The sequence below is a fragment of the Pelophylax lessonae genome, assembly GCF_965119305.1.
Source record: "Pelophylax lessonae genome assembly, chromosome: 10".
Lineage (NCBI taxonomy): Eukaryota > Metazoa > Chordata > Amphibia > Anura > Ranidae > Pelophylax > Pelophylax lessonae.
Window position 1 is genome coordinate 165595045 of NC_138777.1, and position 14613 is coordinate 165609657.

Genomic DNA, 14613 nt, shown 5'->3' on the forward strand with positions numbered 1-14613 from the left:
GACTCAGGCTGGGTTCACACTGGGGCGGCTTCAATGTTGCCCGACTCTGAAGCCACCGCGTGCAGCACGACTTCAGCGGGGCTTGCAAACAACTTCTCTAATAGAAGTCCATGCAAGTCACCCCCAAAGTAGTGCAGGAACCTTTTTCTAAGTCGGAGCGACTTGAGTTGCTCCGATTAGAACGGTTCCATTGCACGGAATGGAGCGTGGCTTGTCAGGCGGCTAAGTCGCCTGACAAGTTGCCCCCAGTGTGAACCAGGACTCATACAGGCGCAAAGGGCTGTACACTGTAAAAACAAATGTTCATCTGTCTCTGTAGGCTTGGAAACGCCCGGATGTTAGATACCAGCCTACAGCTATATGCTTTCATTGATTTGTAGTATTTGCTCCCATGAATTTACAGAAGTTCTGTTTTCAGGGAATATGTTGTTTGTGCATACAGGTGTGTTCATACAGATGCACAAACACATTGGTGTATAGTACGTGTACCACCATTCACTTCTATGGCTGCCTGTATGCCGCACCTGTCGCTCCCTGGCTGGGAAAAATGCCTGGATACACTGAAGCATTTTTAAGCCTTAAACCCTCCATGTACTATACATGACGCCTTAGCAAAAGCTTGCCTGCATGTGCTGTTTTATTTATTTTTTATTCCATGTATGCTCTTTTGAAAAGGATAAAGCGGCATACGTAGTTGCCATCAGTTAAATAGTATTCCAGGAGCAGCTAACTTAAAGTGTTACTAAACCCACAACCATAAAATCAGTCTGTATATGCAGTAAAGCATGCGTGTTATACTTATTGTGAAGCCTAAGGGATTAGACCTATGCATTTTATAAAATGCTGTTTGATCCTGTCTTCTCTGATCCTCCCCTTCCACAGCTCTGAATCCATCTCCTGATAGTATAGAGTCTGGGGGGCACTCTGCACATCCTCATTTTGGTGTGTAATGCTAGAGTTTTTTTTTTTTTAAAGAAGGGTGCATGTGATCAGCACAGGGCCAATCGGCATTGTCCAGACACAAGGTCGGGGGTCATGCCGAATCACAAAATAGGGCCTAGTCAGGAAGGGGGAAAATCCTTCCGGTCTTAAAGTGGTTAAACTGATCAAAGCTCTATTTTTCTTCTGTTTAAAAAAATGGATCGGAAGAAAAACGTTTTTAAAAAATGAGAAACAGTCAGTTTTTCATCCGTTTTTTGCATTGGAAGTGGATGTAAAAAAAAAAAAAAAAACTGATGAAAAATGGATGAAAAGTAGATGAAAAACGGATGACCACTGATGCAAAACTGATTAATGCTTCATCCATTTTTGACATGACTGAACTGATGAAATGGACCGTATCTGTGAAAAGGGGCCAAGGGGAAAAGATAAGTATATGGTGAAACAAAAAAAAAAAGCCCCAAAAACGGGAAAGGGGTTGGTTGGTGGCCTTACAGACAAAGGTAAAGTTCTGCCTTTCTGTACAGAGGAAAATCTTAAATCCTGTGCTGTGCGGCAAAGCTGTGAAAATCACAGGACTTAATGATGGACAAAGATTCATATCCTTTGGCAGATCAACATGTAGCACCCTACAGGTAGGTGCTAGGTAAAACTATAGTGGGCCTTGGCTGCCTAACAGCAGGGCCATGATTTCAGCTGGCTGTCATGTCTCCCATGTGTGTTTGCTGAGAGGGGAGTCTCCCCACTGGCTCCATGAGAGGGTTCTCATTGGGCAGTGGAGGAAACCCAGACACACTCAGGCCTGTATCTACCCCAGAAGGCAGATTCTACCCCAGAGTATTCTGGGAGTGGGTATAAGTTCTGAAGCAAAGCATGACGCAGTTACAAGGAGCTACCTCAGCCAGTGAAGGGTTGGAGGGAGCTGTTCAGTGCAGTGTTAATTTTGGCAGCAAATTTCAATTTAGTTTTAGTCTTAGTCTTAGGACTAAAATGGCATTTTAGTTTTAGTCCCATTTTAGTCTTCTGCAAGTGTTTTAGTTTTAGTCGTATTTAGTAGACTAAAACTCCAGTATATTTTAGTCGACTAAAACGCCCTACATTTTAGTCGACTAAAACTCATTTTAGTCATCTATAATCAAATGGGTGTAGTTCAATTGTAATTTGTAATGCATTATTTAAGCATTTCTCTACAATTTCCAAACTCATTATATACTACTGCTGGTCCTGGAGTGAAAAATCTAATATGTTATTATTTATGCTTTGAGCATGCACCAGTGTTAATTTTTGCCAGCAAATTTCGATTTAGTTTTAGTTATAGTCTTTTGACTAAAATGCCATTTTAGTTTTAGTCGTATTTTAGTCTTAAGACTAAAATGCCATTTTAGTTTTAGTCGTATTTTAGTCCTCTGAATTGTGTTAGTCGACGAAAACGTTTTAGTCGACGAAATTAACACTGGTTCAGTGACTTTTGAGCTACATCGAGTGTCAGGAGTCAAGAGTTCTACTGTCCTGGATCTTCTCAGTTGACAAACAAGTTAAAGTCGAGGTTCCAGCACAAATTCAGCCAAGCAGTATTTACAAGTGTCAGGAAGTGCTGGTCTGCATTCAGCTGCCGCCAAGACAGCACTAGTGAGCATTTTTGTACAAAGTCCCAGTTAAGCCTAGAAGAGCCAGAGGAGTATCCCACGCATTCCCTTCTCCCATCCCCAATATACAATAAACAAAACAACCAAAGATGCCGGAATGGGTCATTGTCTCAGTTCTCACACCTGGGTTCACAACTTAAATGTGTTGGGAGGGTTACCGGTACTGGTGGCAGACCCACTTCAGGCCCAAGGCCTGGAAACATTGCTACAAACGGCTACTTTTTTTCAAGGCGAAAACAAAAAGATACAATTGATTAGCAATGAGGTTAATCTGGTGAAAAGCAAACAATACAGAGTTGTTCTATGTACTCCTATAAAAGCTGTATGACTTTTCTTGCTGTTTATCAGGATAGGCTGAGCATGACTGACACATTGTAAAAAGTAACAGCTGTAACAGGCCGATCTCAGGAAAATCTAGTTTGGCTACACTGAAATAGTTTTGTTGTAGCTTAGAAGTGCTGTTGCTTCCGTCTTTATCCTTCTTGTCTGGGCTGAACATGTTGCCTTTTGCATGTCTATTGTCAGTTGTTTTTGGAATCTTTTCCATGCGTCGGTATTGTAATGTTCTGTCCTGCGTTCATACTCTGGCTTCCATATGATGGTTGAAACAATTTTTTCATACAGATGTCGCATTCTCAGTCCTTTTCACATGCTTGTTTGGGATAACAGCCAAGGCCTTGCTTCTTTTACGTTTTCATTTGCCTGACACTTTTTTGGGAATTTTTGTTTTGTGCCTTGCAATTTCATGTAAAAATGTTTGAATCCCGAGGTGAACTCTCGGTGGTTATATCTCCTAATGAAGCAGCCTGACAACGTACTATATTATGTAAACAATACCGATCATCCAAGTCATGTGCTTCGTTTGCTGTTTGCCTTGGCATGCTTTGAAGTGGTGCTGTGGCATCCTTGCTTGGATATCCCTAATTAGATTAAATCATTCAAAATGATATACCTTGAGATTATTTGTGTATGGTTTGGTGTGCCCCAATGATCTTGTAAGGTATCGGAGAGGATAATTGAATCTAATATTCTCTAAGAATGCATTCATGAGACCATTTGTCAAGTCTTTGTCTTCTAGAATAAAAGTTCAAAATTTTTTTCCAAGCTCCCTCTTTAAAAACAAAATGATCCACCTTCATTTTCACCCGTCCACTTGTTTCTTTGTTTAGTTACACCCACCATGTGTACGGTATAAAGAGTTTAGCGTGTCTAAAGGGTTTATGACTGAATTGTAAAGATGGCGATTGGTCAGCTGGCTATAAACTATAGACGATGGTAGATCAGGGCTTGACAAATTTGCTTTGGATCTAGGAGCCAGCTAAAAAAAAGTTAGGAGCTAGTTTTTTCTTTTTTAACTAACAAAGCTTTATTTATAATAACATAATCCCTTCTCTTATGTTGACTGACAAAGCCCAGGTGCCAGGATGCAATTTATAGTCGCCATGGTGACCTGGTGCCTGATTTGTTGAGCCTTGCTCTAGAGATTGAGTTGCAGTTCCATATTTTGTCACACAATATTTCCGCAATTCTTTTGGTATTTTTAGGTAAAATTTAAGAGCAAAGGTCACACTGAGTAACTAGATTTATCAAACCTTAAATTTGCATGCACCCTTGAAATGGCGACAAACTTCAGTACCCTATATCAGTGGTCCTCAACTCCGGTCCTCAGGGCCCACTAACGGGCCAGATTTTAAGTATTACCTTGGGGAGATGCAGACTAGAGTACTGCAATCACTGAGCAGCAAATTATATCACCTGGGATGTATTTCAGTTATCTTGCAAACCTGGCCTGTTAGTGGGCCCTGTAGGCCAGGGTTGAGGACCACTGCCCTTTATCTTTCATAGGCGATGCTTTAAAAGCCCCATATAGGTCATTCGTTTAGCGTTTTTGAAGGAAGTCTGCTGCTAGAATTATTACTCCAATTTCAGGCATGCATGGTGATAAGTAACGTGTATCACAATTAATGTTTTCAGGTGTAAGCGCCACAATGTGTGCTTTTTAAGTTTGGGGGGGGCACCAATTTTTGGGGGTGATTTTATGTGCTTCGGTGTAAAACACATTTTTCTACTTTTTTTTTTTTCCCATCACATAGGTGATAGTTCTCCTTAATGAGAAATCCAGGGTCTAAAAGACCCTGCATATCTCCTCTGTGCTCCACTGAACATAATGCAATGCACATCCCTGTCAACGGGACCCGAAGTGACTTCATACATGTCACTTCCGGGTCAGCAACAAGAAGCCCAGTGGCACCCACTATGCCGGTCCTGAACTCGCAGATGGGCAAGCACAGCCTGGGATACATAGTGTGGTGTGGAGGGTGTGTGGAAGCAACACAGCCGCCCAAAATGCTTCTATCTGACAATTAACACAGCTGACAAATGTCCAGGCACCAAGATTAAATTTCTAGTCGCCATGGCAACCTGGCGCCTGGGATTTGTCGAGCGCTGTGGTAGATTATACAGGCCCAGTCTGACCACCTTGTGATTTGTTTATCTGCTTGTCATGCTATAAACGTACGTCTTGAGACGAGGGGTACGAGTAATGATCAGCCAAGGCTTTCAAAGTTGTATAGATATTTTTCCCAAACAGTTAATATGATATACTTTTCTATTTATTTACTAATGCTAGCATAAGAATTAAAAATAGGGTATAACATGGTTCAAGCGGGCTCATCCCCCCCCCCCCCCATTGCACATCACGAATCACAAGGCTATGGGGTTGTTAAGACAAGTCTGATCATTGGAGGAGAGCAGGCTTAGCTCTCAGCACATCTAGAGAACTGACCCCTGTGTGCTCTCCTGCTTAGTGTGGTCAGTTTATAATAGGAAAGCAGAGAGTCTGGCAGGAACACCATGGATTTCACATAAAGGAAGCAATACAAAGAAACCAAGATACTTTTTAATACAAGTACATGGTACAGCAGGCACATATCAGGAATATGAAATGTTGGTGATACCAATCACTTTAAAGGGATTGTAAAGGCAGAAGTTTTTTTTTTTATCTTAAAGCATTCTATGCATTAGGATAAAAAAAATCTTCTGTGTTCAGCAGTACCCCTCAGCCCCCGTAATACTTACCTGAGCCCATCTTTATCCAGCGATGTTGTAGGAGTGTCTCAGCTGCCCAGGATTCCCCTCCTCATTGGCTGAGGCAGAAGAGGGGGTGGGGGGGAGATTAGCTCCTGCTGCTGTCAACCAAAATCAGTTAGCCAATCAGGAGACAGGTGGGGCTGAGTCGCTTCTCCATGTCTGAATGGACACAATCGGTGCCCATATGCCCATCTGGACACAATGGGTGCCCAGATGTAAACAGACGTTTACTTCTAAATCTGTTTATGTCCGCAGAAAAGAATGGAAAAGATTTGCTTTCTTTTCCATTTTTGTGGACACAAATGGCTGTAAACTGATATAAAGTAAACTGAACTGATCTAAGGACCCATGTTAAAACTGGTATAATCTGAATCAAGTCCCTTTGGCACGGAGCTGTCCAGTTGCAGTGTGTCCCTCACAGCGTTTTATTTCGCCTGAAAGGGAGAGGTGCAGCGTCCAGGCCTGCTGCAGGTAGCCTGTAGTCTGTGGAAGGCTGTGGCTGGACACTGTACTGAGTGGTACCAGGGTTTTAGAGCCCTGTACATTCAGGGACAAAGGTCCAGTGCACATATCCAAAATATGCATTTGGGTGCAGAACAGACACCCCTCAGGGACTTTTAGGCAGCACACAAGAGTAGAATTTAAAACGCAAAGGCCAGTTTATTGATATGCAATATTTAAAAAAAAGTCCACAAAGATTACAATGCGAAATATATTGAGCGGAACATTTACTAGGTGCCTCTTACTTTAAGATACACCCCAAGAGCTTCCACCTGTGTTAAGTGGACCAACTGGAAGCTTTAAAATGCGTCCCGACACGTTTCGGAATAAAGTCTTCCTTCAGGCGATTTGGGGTACAGCGAAATCTAAAATGCAATATATCATAATTTGCATGTGCATAAAGATCATCCTATATACAGCATATTAACAATATGTTTGGACCGTTGAAAAGGTATTGGCTGTTACCGATACAAAGCTACTGAAAATACAATTCACTTACATATGGCAGGTACAGAAATAAAAACACATAAGGTGCCTTCAGATGGGGCTGCCTCCTGGCTTGCAGATGAGGCAGTGCTTTGCCGGCCCCCTTTGCATCCACAAGAACCCCCCCCAAGGGGCCAAACCATATCCCCCGGATGTCAGGAAGGAGAGGGTAGGAGGTCTGCAAACAGTAAATGAAGAGGATTGTGGGCTGCAATAGAGGTGCAGTGGCATAATTCTTGATTAAGTAGTAAGTGAATCCAGGCTAGTCTGATAATAGTGATACCCCACTAGGGGGTATACAGATGAGGGTGGAATAAATTGACCTGTGCATTGTGTAAATCATGCATAGGTCTATCCTGGGTCCAAGCCGAGTCCCAAATGGAAGGGACCGGAAATGGTTGTGGAACCCATATATATATATATCCAGGAAAGCCTCATTAAGGATACTTGGAGATATGGAGGTGTGGTCCCTTCTCCCGCCCACAACACGGTGCTGGGCCCATCAATTGCCCAGTTCCTCAGCCAGGACGGCGGAAGGGATCGGGCATGGTCCAGTGCACAGCCACTTCCTGGGCTAGTTTTCTGATACTGGCGCTGAACCATGCCTGCACAATGTGTGTCAGCACTGCTGCTTGTAGCCCCCACCAAGGGAGCGTTTGACATAGGAAAACATAGGCAAACCATGGAAGACTGTTGTCACCCCAGCAGGTAGTGCCGAAAAATTACTTTCATGGCAGAATCATTGGGTATTTTTATAACGAAAGCTGCATATTTATAAAGTTGAAGAAAAAAACTTGAAGTTACCATAACTTGTTAATGTTTATATAAGATTTTAGCGATTGGGTTTAGAGCAGCCTTTCATTTCATGGTTAACAAATCTGATATGTTCTTTATCTTTTCAGCATCTCCGTTATTGTTGTTTGCTAACCGTCAAGATGTCCGATTAGTGGATGCTGGTGGCACGAAATTGGATTCTACAGTAGTGGTAAGTGGCTTGGAAGACGCAGCTGCTGTGGACTTTTTTTACTCTCAAGGCCTCGTTTATTGGACAGATGTCAGTGAAGAGTCGATAAAGGGAATCTCATATAATCAGAGCAAAAACTTGCAACATGTTATCATCTCTGGCCTGGTGTCCCCTGATGGTCTGGCATGTGACTGGATTGGCAAGAAACTTTATTGGACGGATTCTGAAACCAACCGGATAGAGGTTGCTAACCTCAATGGCACATATAGAAAAGTCCTCTTTTGGCAAGATCTGGATCAGCCTAGAGCCATAGCCTTGGATCCTGCTCATGGGTACTTTTTTTTTATTTAATTTTTATTTTATTTTCTGCATACTTTCTGTAAAGTGTGTTCAGCATTACCTAGCACAGACTTGCATGTTAAAAAGCAAATTTAGGGGACAAGTCAAGCCAGTGAGTGTACTATTGAGTAAACGTTGCAGGTATTCTACAGTCAGTATATTGAGACAGTTTACCTTATGTAATATTTTTATAATGCTTTGCAGCCAGATTTCAGAGGCCTTCTCACATAGGGGGGGTGTTTGGGTCTGCTTTTTGAATCTGTACTGTGTAGCCTTCTCTCTCTCTCTCATTAAACCTTTCAAGCTGGCATTGAATCTGACTGGTGGTTGAGAGAAACCTCTTCGTAATGACTTGGGTACGTGAAAAAACAGTAACAGTATAAAGTTTTTTTATGTTTCGGAATATCTCTCCTGTAGTAAACAAAAAAGTTTCCAGATCATCAGAGTGCCAACAAAAGAGATTAGTTTGAAGTAAACTAAGAGGATAACTGGGTTAAAATCTGAAGCCCTGGGTAGATAGGCTGAGCTCCCGCTATGTATTTCAAGGCTTCCTTTTTAGTACTACTTGTAATATTTAAAGAAACATTCCACCTTTTACAAAAATCTAACAAATGCACCTCTATTAATTTTCTGAAATTAAAATTGAAATTGAAATAAAATTTTTTTTTTTTTTAAATTAAAGCCTGCAAAGCATTGCAACTGCGATCAGTGGATTACACATGCTCTGCTCTGACTCTTGCATGGTATTCCACAAGCTATAGGTTCGTACTGAGGTATGGACTTTTAGTTATGGAGCTCGACGAGGAACTTACAATGGACTACAAGTGAGGTGATGTTACTATTCTTGTGCTTCATTGAGAACTACGAGTCAGAGGGTAATTTTAGATTTTCATTCTCTGATTCCTGTAAATTAATGACACGTCTTTATGGGTGGAGCTTACGCCAAATTCCAGTAATGACAGGAGCTGGTGGGGAGAAGAATCCCTGAGTTTTGTAATGATTTGGTGAGGGGGGGGGTCTACGGACTTTGACTACATAGTTGTAACCTAAAACCTGGTCAGAAGGTTGGACCCCAATGTCTTTATCAGCAGGAGCTGTGAGTGATTATTTTCATGTAACATGCATGTAAAACAGACCACAAAATGCATACGTTTAGCTAATCCTTTTCCATTCCTCCAATCCTTGTCATTCCTGACTGCCAGTTATAGACATCAGAATGCACATACTGTACAAAGAAATCGCTGCCTTTCTGATCTGGAACTGTGCAATCAGCACTGTAGCTAAACATGTGCAAAGGCGGTCTGCTTTTTGGAGGTCTGTTGTGCTTCAGTTAGTGATCAGGTTTTGATTCCTAGCAGTGAAGACATCTGAATGAAGTAGGTGGTGGGTTGGCAACCTGTCGATCACAATCTACCAGTCGGTCGTGTGCAGGCGACTGGTAGATTGCACCTATGGCTTGCTGATCTGCTTACCCCACGGTATCAAGCACACCACAGCCCAATGTGAGTAGTTGGACTACTGTTTTAAGCGGCAGCTGGGTGCCGGTGGCCTCCGTAGGAGCAAACGTCTGCAGATACCTCCTCTGTAGTTCTATCTGCAGGATGAGGCAGAGTGATATCAACGGCACGCTTCCTCATCCCTGCTAGTATTATGCGGAGCGGTGCCTGCAGTGGCTGCAAGAGTGGGAGAAGTGCTCTGTACTGTATACTACTTTTCTACTTCATGTCAGACTGAGCTGGGTAAAATGGCTTTTAAAACTTTAAACTGGGTTACTAAGGGGGCTCAGGGCAGTAAGGGCTCATTTGCGTTATGGGGGGGCATTAAACCTCATAGTTGAGCCCTGTTTTTTACCAACCCCCCAATCTCACCCCTTGACAGGAGGGGCAGTGGGGGCAGCATTTACTAGAACCGATCTAGTGTTTTTTTTTTCTCCTGCAGCAGCTGAAAGCCTCCTTCTCCCCCTTCTGCTGGCATTCAGCTGCTGCAAGAGGAAAGTACAGGAGATCAGTTCTAGTAAACGCTGTCCCTTCTGTCCAGGTGTGACAGGGAGGCTGCACATGCCCACAGGAGCATGGACAGGGTCACTATTGCACCAGTGCTGTCCCTCCTGTTCTGCTCCCTTCTCGAATTATGTAATTTACCGGCCCCTTTCTTTTCTGAATGAATATGGGTGCTCAGTGCTCACAATGTTCATTCATACTGGAAACATCATAAACTGAATGAACAGGAAACTGCTCAGCACTTCCCATTCATTCACTGTCCAAGGCTGCAAAGAAAGAGACTGGGGAATCTCTGTCCTCAGTCCCTTTCTCAAAAGTGAGACATCTGTTCTCTGTGGTCTGTTTAGACCCCTGATATTTCACCAAAGCCCTCCAACAGGGTTGTTAAAAAAATTGTAAAAGAATACTAAAAATAAAAAAAATACGGCCCTCAACCTCTGCTCTAACACTGTCCACTGGCCTGCTGACACCGTCTACACACTGTCCACTGGCCTGCTGACACCGTCTACACACTGTCCACTGGCCTGCTGACACCGTCTACACACTGTCCACTGGCCTGCTGACACCGTCTACACACTGTCCACTGGCCTGCTGACACCGTCTACACACTGTCCACTGGCCTGCTGACACCGTCTACACACTGTCCACTGCCCTACTGACACACCGTCTACACACTGTCCACTGCCCTACTGACACACCGTCTACACACTGTCCACTGCCCTGCTGACACACCGTCTACACACTGTCCACTGCCCTGCTGACACACCGTCTACACACTGTCCACTGCCCTGGTGACACCGTATACACACTGTCCGTTGCCCTGCTGACACACCGTCTACACACTGTCCGCTGCCCTGCTGACACCGTCAATACTCTGTCCACTATCCTGCTGACACACCGTCCACGCACTATCCTGCTGACACACCGTCCACGCACTATCCTGCTGACACACCGTCCACACACTTTCCACACACTGTCCACTGGCCTGCTGACGCATCGTCCACACACTGTCCACTGGCCCGCTGACACATCGTCCACACACTGTCCACTGGCCCGCTGACACATCGTCCACACACTGTCCACTGGCCCGCTGACACATCGTCCACACACTGTCCACTGCCCCGCTGACACCATCCACACACTGTCTGCTGCCCTGATGACACCATCCACACACTGTCTGCTGCCCTGATGATACCTTCCGCACACCGTCTACTGCCCTGCTGACACCGTCCACACACTGTCTACTGCCCTGCCGACAAACCATCTGCACACCATCCGTTCACTGTCCACTGGCCTGCTGACACTCCGTCTACACACTGTCCTACTGGCACTGCCCACGGCCCTACTGACCTAGTCCACACCGTACACTGCCCTACTGACGCACTCTGTCCAATTTTTTAAGCTAGGCTAAGGTTATATTTTTACAGTGACCTTTATTTTATGTTTTTCCTTACTATTTAGTTAGGCCTTGCTAGTTAATTTCTTACAAAAAAGGGTTCCAAACCCCAGTGATCTTTGACCTCTTTTTAATGTTTCTCAGGTAGATCACCTCTCAAAGGTTGCCAACCCCAGGTAGATCACCTCTCAAAGGTTGCCAACCCCTGAAGTAGATCACTTCCTTGATAATCTTCATTTCTGTAGTTACTGTGCAGAATGTTGAATATAAACAAAGCAGTTTAAATGCTTGCCTGGGCTCATGATGATAGCTCAGAAAGCAAAATGGAAGGAAAAGGCAGTAGTAATATTACTACAAGTATTTATAAAGCTCCAACAGTTTTTTCAGAACTTTATATAATGTACATTAACATCAGTCCCTTACAATCAAAGCTCCTTATCACACATATATATACACTATGGCTAATTTAGACAGGAGCCATGTAACCTACTATCATTTCTTTGTAGTGTGGGAGTAAACTAGAGTACTGGTACTGGAAACCCACATGAGCACAGGGAAAACATGCAAACTCCATGCAGATAGTGGCTTGGTTAAGGTCGGGGCTGAGGATCCAAGTGTATAGATTAGGTTTGTGGAGTTGCTGAGTATCTCTGGATATAATCTCAAATCTAGTGTGTTTTTTTAACCACTTAAGCCCCGGAAGATTTTACCCCCATTCCGACCAGGGGGTGTTTTGCGATTCTGCACTGCGTGACTTTAACGGACAATTGCGCGGTCATGCAACGCTGTACCTAAACGAATTTGACGTCCTTTTTTTCCCACAAACAGAGCTTTCTTTTGGTGGTATTTGATCACCTGTGTGATTTTTTTTTTTTTTTGATCATGCGCTATAAATAAAAAAAGACTGTAAATTTTGCAAAAATAACAAATATTTTTCAAATTTTTTTATATGAAATTCCCCAAAAAAAAATGTAAAAATCAAAATTTTTTTAACATTTTCGGCCAATTTGTTTTGCTACATATGTTTGGTAAAAAAAATCGCAAAAAGCGTATTTTGATTGGTTTGCGCAAAAGTTATCGCGTTTACTAACAAAGGGAAAGATTTTTGTCAACGAGTAATGGCGGCGATCTGCGATTTTTTTTTTTTTTTTTTTTTTTTTTTGCGGGACTGCGACATTGGGGCGGACAGATTGGACCCTTGACTGACATTTTTGACACTTTTGGGGTTACCAGTGACATTACTGCAGTAATCATTGCTATACATATGCACTGTTACTGTAAAATGACACTGGTAGTGAAGGGTTAACTTTTTTTGAGAGGGAGGGGCTGTGTGTGTCCCTAGGGGCGTGATTCTAACTGTGATTGGCTGCGGCTTGAGCTGTAGAAACAGTGATCAATGGTCCTACATAGTAGAACCGTATGATCACTGTTCCTACACAGGGGAGAATGACAGGCGGCTTGTTTACACTAGCCGCCTGCCTTTCTCCCGCTGTCAGGGACGATCGTGAGTGAGCGGCGGACCCGACGCGCGTGGGGGGTCCGTGACTGCGCGGAAGCAGGAGCGCGCCTCCGGCGGCGCGTGCTCGCTCCCCAGAGCCTCTCAGGCTAGTGACGTACCGGTACGTCACTTTGCCTGTGAGGGGCTGACCGCCACAGTATAAGTACTTGCGGCGGTCGGCAAGTGGTTAAAGTACCCTTACCCTTTGTGAGGGAAACACCAGGATGCAAATTTCACACTTATGTTTGGTAAGACTCCAGGGAAAGCCAGTTTAGCCTTGGAAGGGTGTTTGTTCTGCTAGGGTTTCTGTAAAACTGCAATATTTAACCTTGGGAGTAAAGGAGTGAGCAAGGTTCAGCCTTTCCCATGGCCCGTGCAGGCCTTGAATTTTGTGGGCCTGATTAAGCTTTTGGTGGTGGTATTCTCCTGTTCAGAGAACTGTTGTACTGTTTAGAGAACGGTCTTCATGGTGTCTTCACTGCATTTCTCAATCCTTGGGGAGCACCAAACTGCTGGCCTGCGAAGAGGAAGTGATGGCAGCTCTGTGGGCATAAAGCTTATGTTTTGTGCAGCTGGACACAAGGGGGAGAATTTATCAAGTTGGGAACAACCAGAATCTGGAGTAACTGTGCACGGCAACCAATTGCCGCCTTTTATTTCCAGCTTAACTGAACAAACTCATGATAGAAGCTGCTTGGTTGCCATGCACAGCTGCTTCAGATTCTGTCTGCTCCAGTTTAAATTCCATTTATGGTAGCACTTCCTGTGTTGCTGTATTCATAACAAAGATGGTTGTAGCTAGCGTAAAGCTGAAATATGGCAAAAAATTGAATCCCAACCATGGCGCTACCTGCCTAGAATTTGCATGTTCTCCCTGTGACTACATGGGTTTTTCCAGGTACTCCGAGTTCCTCCCATACTCCAAAGACATACTGGTAGGTTAACTGGCTCCTGTCTAAACTGTCCCTACTATATGTACACTCACCAGCCCCTTCATTAGGTATACCTGTTCAATTGCTTTCTAACACAAATTGCTAATCAGCCAATCACATGGCAGCAGCTCATAGCTTTTAGGCATATAGACGTAGTGAAGACTACTTGCTGAAGTTCAAACCAAGCATCAGAATGGGGAAGAAAGGGTGTTTAAGTGACTTTTTACATGGCATGGTTGTTGATGTCAGACAGGCTGGTCTGGGTATTTCAGAAACTGCTGATCTACTGAGAGTTTCACGCACAACTATCTCTAGGGTTGGAGAATGGTCCAAAAAAATGAAAATATCCGGTGAGCAGCAGCTGTGTGGACGAAAATGCCTTGTTGATGTCAGAGGGGAATGGGCAGACTGGTTTAAAGTCTTAGAATGGCAACAGTAACTCAACCACTTGTTACAACCATGGTATGCAGAATACATCTTTGAACGCATAGAACCTTGAAGCAGATGGGTTACAGCAGCAGAGGACCACATCTAGTTCTACTCCTGTTTGCTAAGAACAGGAAACTGAGGCTACAATTCGCACACACTCACCAAATTTGGACAAAATACAATTTGAAAAATGTTGCCAGGTCTGATGAATCTAGATTTCAGCTGCAACATTCAAATGGTAGGGTCAGAATTTGGCATAAACCATATGAAAGTATAGATCCATTCTGCCTTGTATCAACGTATCAGGCTGGTGGTGGCGGTGTAATGGTGTGGGGGATATTTTCTTGCCACACTTTGAGCCCCTTAGTACCAATTGACCATCGTTTAAACACC

General features: G+C 43.7%; 1 protein-coding gene across 1 annotated transcript in view; it reads left to right on the forward strand.

Annotated features, from left to right (window-relative positions):
- Positions 1–14613, forward strand: part of LRP5 (LDL receptor related protein 5) — a 254193-nt gene that overhangs the window by 54540 nt on the left and 185040 nt on the right. The window contains exon 2 of the mRNA XM_082271182.1: positions 7565–7958. Within this exon, the coding sequence (XP_082127308.1) occupies positions 7565–7958 (394 nt within the window). The remainder of the gene's footprint in view (positions 1–7564; positions 7959–14613) is intronic.